Source organism: Barbus barbus (assembly GCF_936440315.1).
Source record: "Barbus barbus genome assembly, chromosome: 40".
NCBI classification, from domain to species: Eukaryota; Metazoa; Chordata; class Actinopteri; order Cypriniformes; family Cyprinidae; genus Barbus; species Barbus barbus.
Window position 1 is genome coordinate 8,915,075 of NC_136718.1, and position 24,306 is coordinate 8,939,380.

Sequence of the window (24,306 nt, forward strand, 5' to 3'; positions counted from 1 at the left end):
ATCAGTTAATCAAAAGGGATGTACCTGTTCTGAGAGGGCTGGAGAGAGGACGACACTTTATCCTCACAAAACTTCCTCATAGCCAATGTGCTGAGGGCCTGGTCTGCCCTGTGTGCACAAATGCAGTTGAAGACATAAGAAAAAAAATCACATCAAAGACACATGCTTGTTAATTAACCAGAAAGCCCCCCATAATGACTAAAATATTTTTTTCAGTATTTCTGCTGTAATTACAAGACAAAACGCCTTGTTTCTAACTTTATTTTTGTATATTACATATATCAACCACAATACAATTTATATAACACAAGTTTCAAGAACCCTGTGTTCTTCAAGAAAAACAAAAGTTGTTGAGGAGAAAAAAAAAAAAAAAATTAAATGATTGCCATGACCTTTTTTAGCATTTAAATTCGGTTAGATTATTTTAATTATATTATTTAATTATATTTTAATTAAGATTAAATCATAAATAAAGTCTGTTCCCCCTTGCAATGTAGAATGGCTGAACTTACCCTGCTGATATCTTGCTGTAATGCATGTAGGCAGCAATAATAACACCTGTCTTTCCTTTGTTGCCCTGAAAAAACAAAAACCATACTAATCAATACAACTGATACAGATATGATTTGCACTTCAATTCCAAATGAAGAAGACATTCGGACAGTCAGGTTTTAAAAAGCCAAACAATTTGAGTGAAAGCTATGCATGTAACGATGTGATGCGATACGATTCACAATACTGATTTCACAATAGGATTTTCTCATGATTTTTTTAACAAAATGAGATTTAAGACAAATTATGAAGAAGCAGAAGGGGTGTCTATTTCTCAGGCAAAATGCTGCATATTTCTTTGTGATTTTAAAATATGCCAAATAACAAAACTAAACTGAAATGAAAACAAATCCCAAATAAACAAATTAAATAAATGAAATAATAATGCAAATGAAAGAACTAAAATTTGGCCTGTGCTGTTTCCATTTAAAATGAGAGGCAACCACTGCATTTTAATCACAAACCAAACAAAGATGTTGCATACATGCAGCATGAGCAGTTTTTATGTGATTCATTTAACATCTCAGCCAATTTATTCAACCACATATTTTTTTTAATTGCTTTTCAACCGGCTCGGGTGCATCATTACATCCCTAGTGAAATCTATTTTGAAAAATGAACATGCTTTTCACAATAAACTGTTTTTTAGCTTGTTTTCAAGAAGCTGCTAGGGTGTTAAGGGTGGTTGCTTATATATTTTGGCATGTTCCCCTTTTGCTTGACAGCAAGTTTGTGTAAAAACCGATAATGATGATCCAACTTGAGCTTCAGAGGAAGAACGTCTGACCATCTGATCATTTCTTAAACTAGATTTAAACTAGATAAAAATTCCAGATTTTGAAATTTTGCTAAAGATCCAAAACAATGTAATATGTATTAGTGCTTTCTCATCTCTTACTCTTTGCTTTTGCTGTTTTAAACATCTTGCATAAAACTAAAAGCTTGTCAAATCAAGACATCCTCTCAGGTCTGTCTTCATGTTATCATCTGTGGTGACGCTCGACAGGGTGGTCCTTAAGGGTCACGTCAGCACGCTTTAGTACCCTGTGACCCTGACATGAACAGTCCAAAGACTACAATGACCTCTGACCTTACAGTGCAGAACGACCACATGCTGGGGGTCGGAGTTCAGCCAGTTCTCCATGGCTTTGCACATGGCACAGATCTTATCCAGAGGAGGAGCGTGCATATCTGGCCAGCCGAAGTCATGAACCTGAGAGAGAGACTTTTTAATCTCAGGTGGTGCAATTGGGTCTTTAGTTCAGCCACAAAGCAACTAGCAACATAAACACATAAAATCGTACAAAGTCAGCCCCTACCTTTGGGTTTAAACGGGTGATGTCATGCCTCCGCTGAGACAGATTGAATAACTGTGGGAGGAAAATGGACCAGAACAGTGAAAATGCCTCTAGTACAATGACATAAGTAAACTTCCCTTAGATACAGTAAATACATGCTGAGTCACTTACCAGAAACTTGTCCTGGTGTTTGGACTTGAGCATGGCTGCCACCTCCCTGAGGTTGAGGCGGTACCGCTGTTCTTCCAGCAGAGGAGGGAAAAAGACAGAGATGATCCTCTCCGTGATGTATGTGAGGTCGAAATCATAGTGCCTCTCCATCACTCTGTCCATCACCCGGTCCACACTGAAGGTCCTGAGAGAGAGGGGGAAACCAGCTTAAATATTCTGTCAAATAACTCGAAAAGCCAACAGACATAAAATTCAATTAAATTTCATGAGTCTTTAAGGTGGTTAAGCTGATTTTTGGAATATAGCTGCTGGTTTGTTGCTGGTCCAAGATGATCTACCAGCACCACTTGGATTGACCAAGATGGTCTACAAAGACCACCAGCTTTTAGCCTAGATAATTAATCATCTGGAATTGATTTGACCAGATAGAAAACAGCTAAAAGGAAGGGATGGCTAGAAAACTGCTGAGAAAAAAGGATGGGCGATTCTTTACTATGCTTATTTCCTTTATTTTTATATTTTTAATAAATTTTCCATTATCTAATGCTCACTGAAAGTTTGTCTTTAAAAATATAAAAATGTATAATTTTTTTATATTGCACATTACAATGTTGTGATGCCCCTAAATTCACTCAAATTAGCATTTAAAAAAAAATTTGTTTGTTTTTAGTACCCCCCCCCCCCCCCCCCCCCATATAAGATAATACAGAATTTTAATATTTGGCATTTAACATTTATCATTTAAAATTGTTAAATGTAATATTCAGCAATTATCTAAATATTTTATACTGTATATTACAATGTTGTGATGCCTAAATTCTCTTAAATTAGCTTTAAAACACATATATAATTTTTTTAAGTTTTTTTTTATTTTCTTTTTTTGTCCCACATAAAATAATACAGAATTTAATATTCGACATTTAACATTTATCATTTAAAATTACACTAACTATTGACTTATCACTACTAAATGTAATCTTTAGCAAATATCAAAACAAATATTAATTTTGTACACTGCGCATTATAATGTTGTGATGCCTAAATTCACTCAAATTAGCATTTAAAAAATTGATTTTATAGATAGAGTTTATAGTTTACACCCCCCCCCCCCCACCCCCCACCCCCATTTAGCATTTACAATGATCACATTGACCAGAATTTCAATGTTGGTGCTTGGCTAGTAAAAAAATCAAAGCTTCTCCAAAACAAAACTGCTAAAATCCTCTGAAAAATCATGTGAAAGTCCAGTAAATGCTATTTTATTGAATAGCTAGAGTTTGATTGGACACAGCTGAGCTGTCAGTGGTGTGCAGCTGAACTAACCACGCACCCTGACACATATTAGCTCTCTGCTCCTCACCACACTGCGGCCAAAAGGGATTTTTGAATTTTCACATCAAATCCGAAGGGAATAAAACCCTGCTGAGATGAGGTAATTTATCTGAGATAAGCAGAGATTAGCTGAGGAAATAAAGTCTCAGAACTCAAGCATGCTCAACCACTCCTGCAGCGATCGCCGCTGAACTTCATGGTTTGAGATTTGATGCTTTAAAAGCTTCCACTCTTTTCAGACAAACGTACCTCGGGAGAGTGTTTCTCTGTTTGGTGTAGGTCAGAGACTTGGTTGAGCCCTGGAAAAAGACAAAATAAGATTATACCATTGTGTTTGGACACAATAAACTCTAAACTTTTGTCTAGTTGACAGTGCCAACTCGGTACAAAAGATTGTCTTTTTGGTTTATTTCAGAAATGTTTGTTCTTCATTTCTGTTCTACTCTTAAGGAGACACATATGTGCGATATATAAACAGATAAATGCCACTGCAAAAACTAAAGCACTGTCTGAGGCCGAAAATGAAGAATAGACCTTCTTATTCTTCAGAGTGAAGTCTAATAGTTCTGATTAAATGTCAGAACCACAGAAAGATCATGTCTATTTCTGGATACCGAAAATTAAATACTGACTCCATGACTTTTGACGTCACAGCTGAAGACTTCAATTAAATAAAATGTAACAAAATAAAATGTAATAAATTGCAGTAATAAATATTAAATTAAAATCTTAGGGTGTACTTCAAATTTCAATAAATATTTAGGTCAAAGGGGCTGACCAAAAATTCCTGATCTAGAAGAAGATCCATGTGCCAGTTAGAGAGAGAGATAATGAAAGAGAGCACAAAGTTCTTACCAGATGCTGAATGTGTCTAGAGGAGGACGCCCCCCTTCGCTGCAGCAGATGAGAACACAGATAAAGCATCATAAACAGAGTAACAACACAAAAACATGTCCTATTATATCATCTTTACTTCTGGAAGCATCATACAGTGTGTATGTCTTAACTGAACCAGCAGTGCCACTGGTGAGCCCTCAAAAGCATACATGACACCCCTGATTACAAAAACACAACTAAACTAATGGAAGAATGAAACTAACTAACAACCTAAAGAATGTTAAACATTTTTGGCTATCATTGGCCATCACTATGTTCAAAAAAGTTTTCAGTAGGTTTTGAGACACTCTCTAATTCAGCTAAAGATGAATATACTAATGTTCAAAAGTTTGGGGAAAGTTTAAGATATGTATTCTTTGAAGTAAAAAGGATGCATTAATTTGAAGTAACAGTAAAAACATATATGATGTTACAAGATACACTATATTGCCAAAAGTATTTGGTCACCCCCTTCTAATGAACATGTTTGACTACTTTAGTAATTTCTATGAGTACAAATCTTAATGTTTAAGCATATAATCATATTGTATATGATGATGAGTTTTTGGCTCAAGGTCTGCATATAAAGTCACACCAGAGGTGTTCAGCTGGGATCAGGACTTGGCTTTCTGCAGACCAGTCAAGTTCTTCCACACTGACTCAATCAATCATGTCTTTTTGAACCGTGTCTTATACACAGAGGCACTGTCATGTTAGAATAGAAAAGGGTCCTGTCCAAACTGTTGCTATAAAATTAGAAGCACACAATTCCCTAGAATATCATTATATGCTTAAACATTAAGATTTGTACTCATAGAAATTACTGAAGTAGTCAAGAAGGGGGTGACCCAATACTTTTGGCAATATAGTGTATCTAATAAAAATTTATTGTAGTTTCACAAAACTATTTTCAACATTGATAATAATCAATAAATGTATCTTGGTCAGAAAATCAGCACATTAGAATGATGTCTGAAGGATCACGTGACACTAAAGACTGGAGGAATGATGCTGAAAATTCAGCTTTACCCTCACAGAAATAAATTACATTTCACAATATATTCATATAGAACACAATTATCATAAACTGTAACAATATTTCACAATATTACTATTTTTACTGTTTTTATTTAAAAAAATCACAGCGTTGGTGAGCATAATACACTTCTTTCAAAAACATGAAAAAATCGTACCAACCCCAAACGTTTGAACAGCACTGTAATACAAGTTTTGATTAAAGCTTTACAGGATTTTCAAACATAAAATATGCCAATAATGTCATTTTTACCACTAGCTAGTGAGTGAATAACAATGTGAATGAAAAAGTGAATAAATTAATAAGTAAATGAACAAGGAAGTAATCAATGAGTAAACCAATGAGAGGCAAAGACATCCTGCTGGTATAAATGTGAGAAGTAAGAACAAAAATCACAAATGTTGAGATGCACTGAGTGAATAAAACAACAGAAAAAATGAAGGAAAGGAACAGATAAACAAAGTCTTACCAGTTCGGAGGGCTGCGCTGGGATGCAGGCTGTGTTGATCTGAAACAGAGAAAAGAACCATGACTCAAGTTCTGCATCACCTCCACCATCCAACACAGACACGTTCGCTCAAAACCCCTTCGTCGTTCCCCGCTCTGTCCCGGGACGAGGGGAAGGGAGTGGTGAAGAGGGATCTGTTGGGATGGGGAGAAGGAAATGCTTCCCCAAAGCAACAGATAAGCAAGCTATCTGCTGATAACACTGAGACCGGAGAAAAAGTGAGATGCAAGGGATTGTGGGTGAAGGGCAGTAACCGAACACATTAGTATGCACATTCCTCTCGCATGATCTCGTACAAAACAACAAGACACAACAACATAAATTGTGGGACAGTATGTCTATGACGGACAACCCTCACCCATCCAAACAGACATGTTTACATGTCTACATGTTTTGTCATACAGGGTAAAGGGGCGGAGGCATCATTACCGTGCTTACAGGCGGGAAAATGTTTGTGTGTGTGCGATGACATTCATGCTTACGTAACATGAAGCGCCCCCTCCCCTCCCCACACATCCAATACCCTGCCAGTCCTGCCCTGTTTGTTTGGCCACAGGAAAAGGGCTGAGGCAGGGAGAAGAGCATAGACGCTACACTAGGCCTTGACCTACGACTGCCTGTGTCTGTCTGTCTGTCTGTGTGTGTGTGTGTGTGTGTGTGTGTGTGTGTGTGAGTTTGAGTCTAGGGAGTAAGATAGAGAGTTATTAAAAGACTGTATGTTTTTGTTCAACAAGACAATGAAACATAACTTATGAGGCTCTGGAGGATGGAGGGACTTGGGTGTTTGGTATTTGTGTCTCCAAATATATGCCAACACTGGGAGTTTTGTGGCTTTTAGCATGTCTGTTAGTATTGAGGTTATCTATATGCTAACATAGCTATATGCTAGCATGGCCCAAAAGTAAATTTTAAGCTAATATGTAGATTTAAATTTGACCAAAAAATGGTCTAAAAGTACTGATGACTCGTCCTGCACTCATTTTGATTAGATGTACAGAATTTGCTTTAGTAGCTCGCATACATAGTTCAGTGAGTCTATGAGTAAGTTCAGAATAGCACACTACTGTACTTTACTCATATTTACAGCGTGTGAGTTTATGAACATGGATGACATTCGCTAAAACGTGCAATACACAATATACAGTATATTCAGAGTACATTATAATTACAGGGTAATCACAATATTATTCGAATGTACTGTAAAAGGTTGTATAAAATATTGCATTACATTATTATTATACAGTTGCTTATGCTCACCAAGGTTGCATTTATTTGCTCAAAATTACAGTAAAAATAGTACAATTGTAAAATATATTTTAATATATTTAAAAAAGTCAATTATTCCTGTGATGGTAAAGCTGAATTTTCAGCATCATTACTGCAGTCTTCAGTGTCACATGATCCTTCAGAAATCATTTTAATATGTTGACTTGCTGCTCAAGAAACACTTATTACTATCAATGTTGAAAACAATTGTGCTGCTTTATTTTTTTTTTTGAAAACTGGAATTTTTTCAGGATTACAAAAGCATGCTTGCTGAATAAAAGTATTAATTTATTTAAAATAAAACCTTATGGCCTCAAAGAAATTATAATTAATTTTCCTTTATCTCCTTTATACAGTCTCATTTTACAATTCTAAATTATGACATAATACTATGTTAGATTTTTACACCATGATATACTTTTTTACGATTGACTGAGGAAAGTTCAAAAGAACAGCATTTATTTGAAACAGAAATCTTTTGTAACTTTTGGTCAATGCATCCTTGCTGAATAAAAGTATGAATTTATTCACAATAAAATCTTATTGCCCTCAAACTTTTGAACATAATGTTAAACTTTGCATTAAACCTGACCCTCTATTTCCAGTTTGATGAATGCATCTGATATATATCGGTTTGATAAATACATCTGATATATCGGTTTCATAAATACATCTGATATATCGGTTTGATAAATACATCTGATATATTGATTTCTTCCTTGACTCATTATAAATGATTTCACAGAATTTAATTCAAAATGTAAAATAACCGTTTTTAAGCAGTATCCAGTGCATACGTAAACAGTACACTACCCCAATATGTTGTGTTTGTTCACATTGATGTTTTGTGTGTTGCTAGGTGGGATCCCATTATAATAATCAAGTTTCCCTTTTTCTTGCCTAAAAAGCTGCCGTCACATTTGAAGAAAGAAAATGATTATGTCTCAAAACGCAGTGTGGACAGAATTCGAAGAAATTATTTCACTCCACTGGAAAAGAACATGTTCCCCATGGTATACAAAGACAAGAAATTCCTCTATTTCTTCCCGCACACAGAGGGCTGCACAACTTGCCTGTAACACTGTAAGGGAAGACAAGTGTTAAGTGAAACACAGTGTAACTATCTTTACCAGGTGTAAAAGATATCACTGCATCTGTGTTAAAGACATCAGCTGCTGAGAGCCAATTACTGACCCTCACACACTCTTAAGCTCTGTCGCTATGAACAGATGTTTCTTCTTCAATGCCCCTCTCACTCTTTCATTTTTTTAATTCCCTGGGAACATTTTTCAGCTTCCTCTGGTAAATTTCCCCCCTGCTTTCATTCCTTTTTTCCTCTGCATATCAATCATTCCATAAACATTTCCTCATTCATCCTGTTCATGTTTTCATATACCACTCATTCACCTTTTCTCTTCCTCTATAACTGTAGTTTAGTCTTTACTTGTTTCAAATGTTCCAGTTTCCACCAAAATACAGTATTGTTGAAAAGTTTATGGTTGGTAAGTTTTTAAAGAAAGCTCTAATGCTCAACAAGGCTGCATTTATTTAATTACAGTAAAACAGTAATATTTTGATATAATGTAAAATATGAGTTTAATATATTTTATTTATTTATATTTAATGTACAGCCATTACTCCAGTGTCACATGATCCTTCAGAAATCATTCTAATATGCGGATCTGCTGCTCAAGAAACATTTATTATTATTATCAATGCAGAAAACAGTTATGCTGCTTAATAATTTTCAAAAAGTTGTTTCAACTTAAAATAATTTGTTACCCCGCTGACTTAAAATTTCAAGTTTAGTCAACTTGAAATTTTAAGATACTCAATGTTAACTTTTTTACAGTGATAACAGCAGTTAGCTACAGCCCCCAAATTCAGCATTCAGGAAGTGCAGCTATTTGCCCCAAACACAATGAAATATTTTACTTTTGTGAAACTTTGCTTGTTTTACTCTGGTTGAGTCTGCGTGCTGCTTGATGACACACAATAGGCTTCTTATCACTATAAAAGGTGATAAGCTGACTTAAAAAAAATTGAGGAAACCCGTTGCCTTAAAATCATTAAGTAATTAATAATAAAAAAAAAAATAAGTTAAGTGAATTGTCAATTGTCACTTAACTTTTTTTTTTGTCAATTATTATTTACTTAATAATTTAAGGCAACGGGTTTCCTCAAGTTAAGTCAGCATCACTTTTTACAGAGTAAAAATGTCTTGTCACTTGTCATAAATGTCTTTATAAATATCACTTGTTAATTAAAAGTATTAATTTCTTTAAAAAAGCTTACTGACTCTATATTGTGAAAGAAGCATCCATTAGTGTTTACTGTTACTACTAAGAAATAATAAAACATTAATTCAACTTTATTCAATGTCATTATTTTTCAAATTGTATTATTCTTAATTATTATTTGACATATGTGGCTAATACTATGTTACCAGCACGTGCACAGAAAAGCGGCTGTCTCACGTCATGTGAGTACTAAACAAACTTATGTCTTATTACACATTTATGTTCAAACAACATATAAAAGTGAATTGCGTAATAGGTGCCCTTTAATTTTTTGTAAGGAAATGAAATTTAATTTGCCTGTACAAAACTGCCAGTGGGTCACTAAGGTGTTCTGACTGTCTTTTAGCATGATATTGCTGTAGGTGGATGTTCTTGGTGGTTCATTACAGTCCCCATCAAAAGAGGCCTCCACCCAAGTATAGATATGTGTGCTTATGGGATATTTTTCATTGTCCAACTCTCTATCTGCTGAGAAAAGTAATATCACATGTCTTCCAAACAATATTTGAGGTATCACTCATGTTCATAGCACAAAAAGTGCTGGACGAGCTGCGCGCCAAAGTTTAATACGCAGGATTATGGGTTTGTTCAGATTCCGAAGTATGAGCAACAACCGCTAATAAGTGTAGCGACAATGCTATTTTGGTGGAAACTATGGTTACCATGGTAAATTTTTGTTGCCGCACAAGCCTGAGCGTTTCTGAATCCAAAATACTTCTCGCTAATCTTTTTCCTCCCCTCCACGCCAGCACTCCTTTGTTTCACTTTCTTCCAGCACTTTCTTTCTCCTTATCCAATCCACACTTTCTGCTTTTCATTTTTCCCTCATTTAACAAAATGCCAATCTGCTCCACCTCCCTCAGACCGACCGGCCTGCAGCCAGAACAAACTCTGAATTCCATCTGTAGGGCCAAATCTTACGCACGACTCCTGCAGCAACCTTTTTATCCACTATTCTTTCTTCCCCAACCCCTGTCCTTATTTCCCTCCCTCCATCTGTCTCTGAAGTAACAGCAGCCCCCTGTTCTGTGCCCCTGTGTTCTGCTGCGAGCCCAGAGGAACATGTTCCCACGTTAAGGGTGAGGAGCGGTCCACGAGCGAGTACACATGCCAAATGTAATACCACAGCCGTAGTAAGGAAGGTTATTTATGCGACGGGGATGTGTTTTGACTCTAGAGTGAGTCCACCGAATCAAAGCTCCAAATGAAACACGGCTGAGCTCACGTTTGGAGTAAGAGATGCTGTTTATGGTCACACAGCAACCTTACACAACCTGTAGCATGTTTAAAAAGGGATGCACAAAATATATCGGTGCAAGATCAATAATCTGCTGATAATGATTCTTTAATGTAGCAGTATTGGTCGGTATTAAATTGTGCTCCTTTCTGCTATTTTTACATTTAGATGTAAAAATGTCATCATTCAGCACTCAATTAAAGTTAATCAAACACTTAAAAAAAAAAAAAAAAAAAAAAGTCGAGCCAACTTAAAATTTTAAGGCAACCAGCTTCAGCAGATTTTTGAGTTTTCTCAACTTGTTGTTTTAAGTTTATACAACAAAAAGTTGAGAATCTCCTATAAAAATAAGTTGAGAGAACTCAAAAATCTGCAAAAAGCTGGTTACCTTCAAATTTTAAGTTGGCTCAACTTTTCTTTTTTTTTACAGTGTATGAATATATACTAATATATACTGTTTTACTTGAACAGTTGCGTATATGTAGTAGTTTTAACAGGATTTGATATGTTTTAGGCTCAGCATCTAGGAAGTTCCTGGACTGAATTCTCCTGACATGGACTTTGATACTGTCATCTCAGTAGCAGCTGCTTCATCCGCCCTGCACTCGTTTCCTGTTCATAGAGGTGTAAGGCTTTTTTAAGAGTTCCTCGGAGACAGAGAGGAAATGTTCCTTACTGCTCTGTGTGCATGTACACGTGTGTATTCGGGTCTGGAGATGTGAGTAGAGATAAAAACGAGGCTAGAGAGAGGAAGTGCAGATCAGAGGATGGCTAGAGAAGGATATGTAACAAGCAGTCATACTGAAACCATTGCAAGAATACAAGAAGGGTGGAGATGAACATGAGAGCAGAGGAAATAGAGGAAGGAGGGGGAGAGAGATGGAGGGATGTCAGAGCAGCGGAGGAAGTGTGGGAGGAGAGCGAGGCTGGACGGTGGGCTCGGGTGTAAACAGTGTAATTAGTCTGAGCATTCATTACTACAGATGAACATAAAAAGCCTTAAAGGAACAGTTCACCCAAAAATGACAATTTTGTCATCATTTACTAATTTCATTCCAAACCTGTATAAATTTCTCTCTTATGTTGAACATAAAAGACAATTTCAAATTTTAAATCTTCAAAATATTGTCTTTTACGTTCAACATAAGAGAGAAACTCATACAGGTTTGGAACGACGTGAGGGTGAGCAAATGATGACAAATGTTTAATTTTGGGGTGAACTATTCCTTTAATGAATTCTCAAAAAATAGATATAATTTCAAAAAAGAAAGTCATATTTCTTTGATTGAAGAAAATTAGGACCAACATTTTTTTTTACAATTTGCATTTTGTTCTTTTTTTATGAAAGAACTATTCCCATTACTGCAATGCAAACAATTACTGTAATCTGAAAATAATAATGATATATTAGTTAATTAATTTTGACTGTGATCAAATGTCAAAAAAACAACAAGAATACTAATTATTATCATTATTATTATTTTACAAATCAACATTTTATTGTTATAAATTAATAATAATAACAACAATAATAAACATTATTATTAAATAATAGTATTATAAATTATTTTCCAGATATTTTATTTACAATAATAATAAAATGTATTGTATAATAACATATAATATAATATAGCAATATAACATAATAATAATAACAATAATAAAATATCTAGAAAATAAAAATAATAATTAATAATAATGATGTATTTATTTAATTAATTCACAACAATAACAGGGTAATTTGTACAATAATAATAATATCTAAATATCTAGAAAATTAAAAATAGTACTTAATAATTACTTTTACATTTTTGATAACAAAGGGTAATTTATATAATAATAATAATACTTACTATTAATATAATTAAAATATAATATAATATGTTTTAACTTATGTGAGTCATAATTATCCCTAATGGAGCATCAGAATCAAACAAAATGTAGCCAGTATGGATGTATACTGACAAGGGGCAGGAACAACTGCATATATAGGAATAATATAGAAATATAGGAATAACTGCTCTTTTGTAGATTATAATACAGAAGCATCTAAATAACTTGTACAAAATAAAAAAAGGTCATACAATACATATTTGTACAAAAAAAGGTAATAAAAAATATGTTGCAACCAAACCAGTTAATTAACTATTAGACATTAGCATGAGACATATGTCAAACCATTCTTTATTCCTTAATTCCCTGTGAATTAGTGTGTGTTAACATGATCTCAAGCCTGGAGCAGCTGTGAGGATGTTAACACACACACATCTTTGAGCAGATCCCACGGGAGAGGCTGGGAATACACAGAGGTCTGCTTTCACACACAACGTGATTACATCTTTTTATTTGGATTGATTCCCTACATGGAGATCCATAACTGAGATATTCTCCAAAGTCCAGCAGACAACATGTGTACACACAGACCAGAGCTGTAATCATCCTCTAATTAATACACTATATTTCTCCTTTAGTCTCTCTAACAGGAGTTTCAGTATTATATCACCCCTTCTATTGTCTTATTGCCAAACTAAGCAACAGTCACAAATCTCTAGAATGAAGCAACCAATCAAAAAGATAAGATATGAATAAACAGAAGTAAATACATTCCCTCAAAATGGAAACAAATCTAAACAATTAACAGGACACAATCAGCAGATATCAGCAATGGAAAAATCCCACCTCTGCTAGCATGGCTTCTGTAATTAGACAACGACATGCTGCAGTTGTTCTGATCTCATGTGTTTATACAATCCTTTATGGACGCTATAAATACAAAGACATGGACATATTGGAGAATGTGCTGATGTTATAGACATCTTTAATCACTTGAAAGTTATGCATACGCATAGTTTCCATATGGTGCCAATTACACTGATGACAAAATGCAATGGGAAACTCATGGCAGCTTGACTTTTTTTTTCTTTTCTTCTTTTTTTGGGAGAGTAAGAAACCCTAATTTAATTAGTTCCCTCAGAAATAGTACAAGTCAATGACAATAAGCTTATCTTTTCATGTCCTATAATAATTCATTCAAAATATAGCTTCTAGGATATATTAATTAATCTATAAACAGTGTAGAAGTGTATGCAGTTAGCATGGATCTCCTCTCAATTTAAGACACTGTCTATATTGCTTAGCCACTTGTACCAGTATAGATAGATAGATAGATAGATAGATAGATAGATAGATAGATAGATAGATAGATAGATAGATAGATAGATAGATAGATAGATAGATAGATAGATAGATAGATAGATAGATAGATATCTATTAATCACGATCCGAACAAACATGCTACATTATAGCATGCCGTTTTTAATGTAAATTAAATTGTATAAATTCAAAATTTAAAGCAAAATGGTCTGACCTCAGCTTTATGAAATTATGCTAAATGAAACATCTTCACAAAACAGAAACCACAGATGGCTGAATGAAGCACAAATGCACTCTCTGCCAGCAGGTGGCGCTTATGGAAAAGCAGCGATTTCTGTGATTACTGCTGTAAATGAAGCAGCGCTGCACTTTTAAATACTACATTAATATGCATTATATAGGTAAGATAAAAAAGATAATACCCTCTAAACATTTGTGAAGACAGTCAGTTTCCTTCAGACTTCAGAGATACCTTCATATGAACTCCCACCCCCAATTCACTATTTAGGATTTTCTTCCAATATTTTGCACATCGTGAACAGTGATCTTGCTCTGCCTGCAAACGTTACAGTATTTTCTACGGTTTGTGTTCGGCTTCGACAGGATCTCTTGCATCTTTTAACAGCCGTTTACAGTTGGTTTATTTGTCCAGTTAAAGAATTAGTTGTGTGTTATAGTTATCTAACCATTAGTCAGAAGTGTATGGTTAACAAGGATCTCCTCTCATATTAAGATGCTGTCTACATTGCTTAACCACTTACCAGTATAGATAGATACACAGACAGACAGACAGACCTAATGTATCAATTTAATGCAATATTGTAATGAATACTAAAAATTGTGACAAAAACTGAAAATGTGTTTATCTTACTGTGCACGATGTAAGCTTGATGTTTGCATAATGAATCATCAGTGTGTATCATCATCTATGTGTATCTGTTCAAACAGCATCTACCAACACCTCAGCTGTAGCCTCAGGTCAACTTTTGCTCTTCAGGTTGCTATTGGAGTCATGTTTCAGTTCTTCAATAATACAAAATATTATTATAACTTAAACAGAAGTCTCACAAGTGGACGACAGAAAAATTTAATGTTTTGCTTAAATGGCATGACACAGCGCCCAAGACTGCATCCGTGGTTGATTCCCTTTCAGCTCTGTTTTTTGGCATATACCTCTCCTTGTTACCCAACATTAGGAGTCGGATGTAATCCAGACCTCTGAGTCAGAACGCCAACCTCTAAATGATGCAAAACGAAACTAGCACTGATTTGGACAAAGCTGAGACACTCATATTTGGACTCATATATATATATATATATATATATATATATATACACACACACACACACACACACACACACACTGACCTGAGGGAAGCTTGGGAAACACATGGCATTGATGAGCTCATAAAGAGGGGTGATGAAATGAAAGATTTACTGGAAGAGCCCACCCATTCACTTCCCTCATTTATGTTTATCCCACTTCAGCGACCAGTACCATGGGAAACAGGATCCCTTTTGCCTGAAAAAGTGGCGGAAATGATTCTTCCTCGATCTGACGGTCTACTCTGCCATCTATTCCTCTTGTTTTTTCCCCTCTCTGGCCCCTTAAATCTTTTTCCCCCACCGTCTCTTTTTCTCCACGGACTGAATTTTCCCCTCTGGCACATAGATAAGATCCTACCACTCACAGGATGCATGGAAAATAAAAATACAGTCATGTTTTGACTTTATGTGCTAAGACAGCATGCTAACTGTCATGAACACTCAAAAGTGAGGGATTTTGAACGCTATACATACACAGCAGCTTCACCTACCACACTACTAGTGCTCTGCATTGGGAAACTCGACTATCAGTTGTTTTTGTTAGCATGTTACTGAGTTAAATTTGTCATACTCTAATAGGAACAAAACATCTTTTCTAATATTTTTATTAGTGTTTTTCAGCATTGAATGAAGATCGTCTCTTCTGCCATTGTGGATTATTTTGAGCCTGCTGAAATACATTTTGAAACTTTTAAAACTTTATGACATCCTCCACAGTTGTGATCTGAACATGAAACAACAAACTGTGACTCTTGAACTGTGATTTGTCATGCATGGTCAACTTGACTCAGTGACAGCTAAGGTTCATCTTAAATGCTAAAAGCAAGTTAAAGATGACTCAGTCGCTTGTTAGTGGGCTGGAGGTTATTTCCTGTGGTTTAAGGTTGTAGACGAGGTTTTATCACACCAGACAGACACACAAACAAATGCAGCGGTACTGACAATAATTCCCTTTCATCTTTGTTTTCAGGAAATGCATTTCGGGAAAAATGAACTGGGGTATTTCCATGTAAGTGGGTAAAAGTAAAAAACATTGACAGACCATTGAGGTCTGAGACTTTTAGTCACTGTCACTGTAGGCTACACTAGAGGTGGTTAAACTATGTTTTTATTGGTTACAGACCAGACTATGCCAGCTCATCTCTACTGTATGACTCAAATGAATAGTTCACCCAAACAATGACGGCTATAAATAGAACATATCTTAAATCTAAAGAGCAATGAGTCAGTCCAGATAAACACCATCTGCTGCCAGCTGTTGTCCTGGGGAGGGCTGAGATATTTAGATTGGTTGTTGTAGATAATTGGTTGTGGGTTTAAACAATGGGCCCACTTTAAAAATTATATATATATATTTAATATATTTATATATCTTTTTTTGTTTAAATCTCTCTTTATTTTATTGTATTATTTAATATTTTCATAATATTGTTTTCTCCTTGTATATTACAAATTCTTGTATAAGGCATATGTATGATGGTATATTTTCCATGTACATGTTGTTAGAAGATGCTTGAGTCATGACAGAGGTTCTCAAGAAATATTCATGATAAAACAAAAATTACAAAATGAATAAAGTAGGTGGATGACCAATCGCTATACTACCCAAGCAACAAACTACAACACTGTTTATTGAGAAACTGCCAGTAACAGGTAAAACAAGGCCAGGCATCACATCTCAAACTGTCATCACACTGTACTTCATAAGGAATCCTATAAGGACTTCTATGATTAAAGTAGGAGTTTAATAGCTCCCTAATGGGTCCTGAAGTCAACTAGCCATTCGTGTCTGAGAGTGCTTCCTCTATAAAGTATTTGGCTCCTTTCCTATTTTCTATAGTCCACAGAACTGCTAGCTTTCAACATATGGACATTCCCATTCAATTCACAGATGAAGCCATCTAAGTGTGCAGCTCTAAATCTGTGTAAAATCCAATAAGGCCAGTGCTATGAGAAGGTGAATAAAAAACTATTCACATCTAATAATGCAACAGAGCCCTGGGAGGGGACGAAAGCTTAAGAGAGCAACGTGGAACAGCTGAAAGGTGTTTGAGTGGATTTTCTATATTAAAGAGCAGAGGAGAAGGGCTTATACTGATTTCTGCTGCGCTGAATAAAACATCTGCAGGTTATACTCTGAAATGAAGTACTGTTTAGGGTCAAATACAGTGTGTAATCATTTAAAATGTGAGATTTGTGTTGCAGGAGTGCTCAGAGTTTTTTCTCTTTTTAACTCAAACTGTGTAACATTTTTGTGATGGCACTTTAATATGGAGCAAGAGTTTACCCTCCTTGAACCCATGACTTAGACCGATGCCATGGCACTCTGACCTAAGAGGGCTTAAGTGTTCTTGAAATTTGTCTTTATTCTGTCTTGCGAGGTGCTAAGAGCGGGAATTTTTTTGTAGAGAGGATGGTCACTCCCCAATATGGCAAAGCTGATGACTATCACAGCCAACATTGAAGGTTTTGAATGGTCATGACTGGTACATGAACTTTTAACTGAACATATAAAACCAGGCTAATCAAAAGATTACTTAAACATGCTTTAGATGGGTAACAAAACACGTGTGTAGTACCCTGGAAAATCAGAAAGCAGGATTCAAGGAAAATAGGTTGCTACTGTATATCCAAACTGTACCCATACTGCTCTTGAGTTCTCACACTAAACATTCCATCTCCCAGATATCTGAAGAAAAGTCTGTTTATGCATGAATCATGACAAATGATCAGTTAACGATTCATCAATCCATAGATTAAGCAGTGGGACAAATAAATAATAAGATGTGATCCAGTAACAGATCTCACCCAGAACTGTGATTTGGGATTCAAACCTACAATCTTTCGGTTATACACTGAAAATTCTAACCATTGTATTACACCATTTACACTTTGATGCTTCTGCCTTGATTCTTAAAATTCAATAATTCATGAAAATCATTTTATGACTTAGCTGAAATGATGAAAAACAAAAGTAATCATCAAACTAATTACTGTTGTGGGATTCAAACTTACAACCTTTCAGTTACCAGCCCAGAATTGCAGTTGTACCACACTGTTATAATTAGTTGCATTGATTTTTGAAATCTGCAATGAAAATCAACTAATCAACTTTTAAAGCTACAAAAACATATATTGGGATTTTGTAATTAAAAATAAATATTTATGGCAAGCCAGTGAATTCTGTCTGGTAAAATGTACATTCTGAACTCTGATTCCACATAGTCATTGAAATGCATTCATGAAATGCACATAATCATTTAACCTAGACAAACTGACAGCTCTCTGTGTCGTAAAGAGCGTTTCAGTGAGTTGCGATTTGCTGATTGAATAACCATGTGGCATGTTAAACCACTCACTGTTTCTTTGCACATTGACCAAACTTTTGCCAGTGCCAAGGAGTGACGAATAAGGTTATATAAAACTGGGTATCACAGTAGTTACTCTATATAAGGTCAGCAACTATAAATAAAGAAAATAGCTTTACAGCGTGGCTTGGGACTCTAGATCCCAGGGTGCTCCTGTGCAGCCATGCCTGATATGGGTGTGCCAGCGCTGGCATCCATTGGTCTTATCAATGAGTCTTTCACTACGGCTGTGTGTTGCTGGGGTGCGGCTGCCAACACTGCCGCCCCAACACAGGGAGGCCTTCAGTGCAGGAAACACAGAGAGAGAGCTAGCCTTTAAATACATAAACTCCCATTTTATCCGCCCATGTTAATCTGAAGAGGGAGTGAAAGAGACATTGATAAATACATTATGACCTGAGGAGAAATGTTCTTACCTTGGCTTCACATTTCTTATGAGTGGCTGTTTTGCAGACTGTGGGCGGTAAAGAGAGGGAAATGCATTGGTCAGGGAGGAATACTGAATAAGTCTGATATAGTTTCATTAGCCTTTATTGGCATACAGGAATTCTTAGGGAACCCCCTTGGGAACAATAAGATGCAACATAATTTAATAATTCATGAGAGTTTGTATCAGGGATGAACAGTATTAAAATAGCATCTAAAATCTTTCTTCTAAATCTTAAATTAAATTAAAAATTATAATCAAAGTTTATAAAAAGTACTTCTGAAAAAAAAAAAATACAATTAGTCTAGAAAGTCGAGAAGTCCATAGAATAGTGTTATATTAGTGTTATTTAAATACAAATTTAGTAGTTCTTAATATTTTGAATAAGATTTTATTTCTATATTGTCAGTTATCATTTTATTTTTAGTAATTATGTCACCTGTATTTTTTATTTTAATATTTCTATATAGATGTATTTTTATCTCAGTTTTGTCTCATGTAATTGTAGTACTTCAACAAACTTATTTATTATATTTTTATATAATTTACATTTTATCTTTACTTATAAAACTTATTAAGTTTTCCAGCATTATTTCCATTAATGAAAATCATTTCTTATAGTTTAATAGTTACCATAACATCACTGATGAGCACTGAAAGATATTACGTTTTTTTAGGGCTGTCAAAGTTAACTGCAAAACTGGATTGGGATTCAGTGTGAAAAAATACAAATACAAATGAACTGTAAATTTTAAAATGAGGTAATTTCTCTTCAGTATTATACTTAATTTAAAGATACTTTGAATTAAGCATAAATATTGTCCAGATAATATTTTTTCCATAATTAGATTTTTCTTCAGTACAGTAATATTGAAGTAAATTATTTAATTTCATAATCAACATGTTTTCTTTATAGAAGCATGCTATATATTTTTTATACATAAACATATACATAAAGAGGATTATACATAAAGGGAACATCATATTTGTGGGTATTTGGCAACAAAAATGTAAAAAAAAAAAAAAAAAAAAAAAAAACCTGAGATAAAGGCTGAAATGGTCAGATGTTACTCACCTCGACAAAAAGAGCCCAGATTCTCCACGCTCTGCTTGCACACCCCACACTGCCTCTTCTTTTTGAAGGTCTTTTCTTTAAAGACGTGGGGCTCACCTTTCCCTGCCTGGAAAAGACAAACACAACATTTCAAAAAAGGCTTTGTATTTGACGCTAAACTTATGCTTCTCTCTCAATCACTGTCTGTAATCCTGTCATTTTGCCATTAGTTCAACATTTCTCTAAATAAATCTTCTCTTGCGTTCTGCTCAATTCCCTTCACTGACCTGAACTCTCCTCTGGATGTCAGGCCTCTGTTTCTTTTTCCATGTACAGCAGCTCATTTTTCAATGCTGAGAACAAAAACAAAAACCCGACAAAACCTTTTATCTGAAAGTGGCACATCTTGCGGTCAGAAACTTGATGAGGACACTTTGGTTCACACAAACAACTCTACATAGCAAGCCCACTGTGTACCGCTTGACTACGAAATACCTGACAGCCACATATCCTCCTCAAATACTAATTTGTATGTTATCACTTCTGATGAGGCTCAAGACTAACAGACAGCACAAACTCATCATGCAGCATGTTTGTACACTGGGTTTGGTTTGGTTTTAACTCTGTATGATATCCCACAGCAGAGCAGCATAATGCAGCTTTGTGTTTGGATATGCATTTTTCCATTTGGCAGAGAGGTAGTGGGGGTTTAGCACTCTTTTCCACTCTCTTTCTCTTTGGACAGCTGGCGAGAAATGCAGCGTGTGCCCGTTAGGTGCCATAGCCACAGCTTCAATAAGCTGGCACTATTACATACAGCCACTGGAGTCCCTCACTCCACAACCATTGTCTTCAGCTACAATGGGCATCTCCAGTGAATATATTCCTACAGAAAACAATACTTGTGAAGGTGAAGAATCTTTTTTTTTTAAATGTTAAAGTACTTTTTCAATCCCAGTTTAATATATAAAACTGTTAGAAGTACTAATTACTAATTAAATTTGCCTCTGGATGAACGACCTAGAACATGCTGCCACCCACATGGCAACACTCTATCAACAACCCAGAATGTAATAACATATAATGTCCTAGCAGCCATCCAAAATACTCAACTACCCAAATAATAATCCTAGCAACCACCCATAACATCATAACATATAGTAACACCCTTGCAAGCACGCAGAGCATCATAACACACACCAACACCCTAAAAACCACCCAGAACATCATAAAACATAGTAACACCCTAGCAACCACCCAGAATACTCTGCTACTCACATAATAACCCTAGAAACCACCCATAACATCATAACATATAGTAACACCCTTGCAAGCACGCAGAGCATCATAACACACACCAACACTCTAAAAACCACCCATAACATCATAACATATAGTAACACCCTTGCAAGCACGCAGAGCATCATAACACACACCAACACTCTAAAAACCACCCAGAACATCATAAAACATAGTAACACCCTAGCAACCACCCAGAATACTCTGCTACTCACATAATAACCCTAGAAACCACCTAGAACATCATAACACACAGCAACACCATAAAAACCACCCAGAACATCATAACACATAGGAACACCCAAGAAATCACGCAAAACATCATAACACATATTAGTACCCTAGCAACCACCCAGAACATCATAACACATAGTAACACCCTAGCAACCACTCAGAACACTCTGCTACCCACATAAAACCCTTAGCAACCACCCAGAACATCATAACACACAGCAACACCATAAAAACCACCCAGAACATCATAACACATAGGAACACCCAAGAAATCACGCAAAACATCATAACACAGTAACACCCTAGAAACCACCCAGAACATCATAACCACATAGCAACACCCTAACAACCATCATATTCTACACTTTCAAAACCTAGCAACCACATAGAAATGCACTAAAACCTTCTAAATACACTTTATTTCATTAGCATACTGTACCTATATAGTTCATAATAATGATCCTGTTTGATGTTAAAGACATTTTTTTAAATGTTATAATAAATAATTGGTTAAATGGTAGCAGCTTTGGAACATCACTTGATGTCCAATGTAAAATCCGGGTCCTGAAGCAAAAGCAACTGAGAAGCAAAGGAACACTTATAAGTGGTGTCAATGCAGCCTGTCCTCTCATCATTCATAACCGTTTGTTCTTTGACTGTACTGTGACAAGACTTCTTCAGTGTGACGAAGGTGGTTGAGAAATCTCAATAGCTGACTATAATTGCAAAGAAACTCTTTCATTCACTATGAACAAACATCAGGATCAGCTGCTTCAGACGTTAACAAATGCCCTGTAAAAGTGCCCAATGACAAACGTTATGCATTATGTATTAAAGCGTCCCATTTAAACATCCACGGTTACTAAGAAAGCCCACTTTCTGGATTAATCAAACCAGATCGTCTCGTGTTATCCCTCTCAGAGATCTTGGCCAGATCATGTTGATTTCCTTGGCTGCTCCAGGAGTTCAGTTTGCCCACCCAAATGAAAATCATCAGCTGCTTTTCCCTTTCTCTTTTACAGCTCCTTAATGCTTGGATTTCCTTTCTTTCTTCTAATTTCAGCTTCTAGTTTTTCCCATGTTCACTCTATTAATTTTCCTTAACTTTAGCCAAGGGTCAATGACGTATAAAAGTGTCCACGATAAAGAAAATAAAAACACATGTGCCAAGCTCCCAGATGTACTCTGTATTCATGCTGGTTTCATATGATTTTGAAAAACTTTTACAGTATATTATTTTCAAGAAAAGTTCCAATTTAATGGTTCTTTTAGTGACATTTTTATTACATTTAATGGTAAAAAAAAATTCAATTTAATACATTTAATGGCAGATATTTTTCAAATATTAATAAATCAGTAAAGCAGTTTTGTTAAATATATATATATATATATATATATATTGTATATATATATATATATATATATATACACACACACTATATAACCGTTTGTTATTTGACTGTACTGTGACACAAGACTTCTTCAGTGTGACGAAGGTGGTTGAGAAACCAAACACCAATGACTTGTACATAAGGATACTGTCATTTTAGACACGTCCAAAGCTGTTGCAACAGAGATGGAAATACAATTTTTAAATACATGAATTATGTTTCCATCTTTGTTGCCACAGTTTTGTCAGTACCTTTTTCTGTTCTAAAGAAGGGGATGTCCCAACACTTTTGTCCTTATAGTCTATATAAGTCATTGGTGTTTTCGGCTCAAGGTCTGCATATAAAGTCACACCAGAGGTGTTCAGCTGGGATCAGGACTTGGCTTTCTGCAGACCAGTCAAGTTCTTCCACACTGACTCAATCAATCATGGTTTTTTGAACCGTGCCTTATACACAGAGGCACTGTCATGTTAGAATAGAAAAGGGTCCTGTCCAAACTGTTGCTATAAAATTAGAAGCATACAATTCCCTAGAATATCATTATATGCTTAAACATTAAGCTTTGTACTCATAGAAACATGAATCAAACATGTTCATTAGAAGGGCTTTTGGCAATATAGTGTGTGTGTGTATGAAGTGAAGTGACATTCAGCCAAGTATGGTGAGCCATACTCGGAATTCGTGCTCTGCATTTAACCCATCCAACGTGCCACACACAGCAGTGAACACACACACACACCGTGAACATACACCCGGAGCAGTGGGCAGCCATTTATGCTGCGGCGTCCGGGGAGCAGTTGGGGGTTCGGTGCCTTGCTCAAGGGCACCTCAGTCGTGGTATTGAGGGTGGAGAGAGCGCTGGACATTCACTCCCCCCACCTTCAATTCCTGCCGGCCCGAGACTCGAACCCGCAACCTTTGGATTACAAGTCCGACTCTCTAACCATTAGGCCACGACTTCCACGATATATATATACAGTGGGGCAAACAAGTATTTGATCACCTACCAACCAGCAAGAATTCTGGCTCTCACAGACCTGTTAGTTTGTCTTTAAGAAGCCCTCCTATCCTCCACTCATTAACTGTATTAATTGCACCTGTTTGAACTCGTTACCTGTATAAAAGACACCTGTTCACACACTCAATCAATCAGACGCCAACCTCTCCACTATGGGCAAGACCAAAGAGCTGTCTAAGGACTCTAGGGACAAAATTGTAGACCTGCACAAGGCTGGGATGGGCAACAGGACAATAGGCAAACAGCTTGGTGAGAAGGCAACAACTGTTGGCGTAATTATTAGAAAATGGAAGAAATTCAAGATGACTGTCAATCTCCCTCGGACTGGGGCTCCATGAAAGATCTCACCTCGTGGAGTATCATTGATCATGAGAAAGGTGAGGGATCAGCCTAGAACTACACGGGAGGACCTGGTCAATGACCTGAAGAGAGCTGGGAGCACAGTCTCAATGGTTACCAT

General features: G+C 35.9%; 1 protein-coding gene across 1 annotated transcript in view; it reads right to left on the minus strand.

The window, feature by feature from the left end:
- The window catches only part of LOC306859998 (tensin-2-like), a gene marked incomplete at its 5' end in the record, with an annotated part of 50,124 nt that overhangs the window by 11,900 nt on the left and 13,918 nt on the right, over window positions 1-24,306 (minus strand). Inside the window, 10 exon segments of the mRNA XM_079401497.1 lie at window positions 25-108; window positions 513-577; window positions 1,643-1,765; window positions 1,872-1,922; window positions 2,022-2,205; window positions 3,603-3,652; window positions 4,209-4,247; window positions 5,735-5,773; window positions 18,840-18,877; window positions 19,926-20,031. Of these exon segments, the coding sequence (XP_079257623.1) occupies window positions 25-108; window positions 513-577; window positions 1,643-1,765; window positions 1,872-1,922; window positions 2,022-2,205; window positions 3,603-3,652; window positions 4,209-4,247; window positions 5,735-5,773; window positions 18,840-18,877; window positions 19,926-20,031 (779 nt within the window).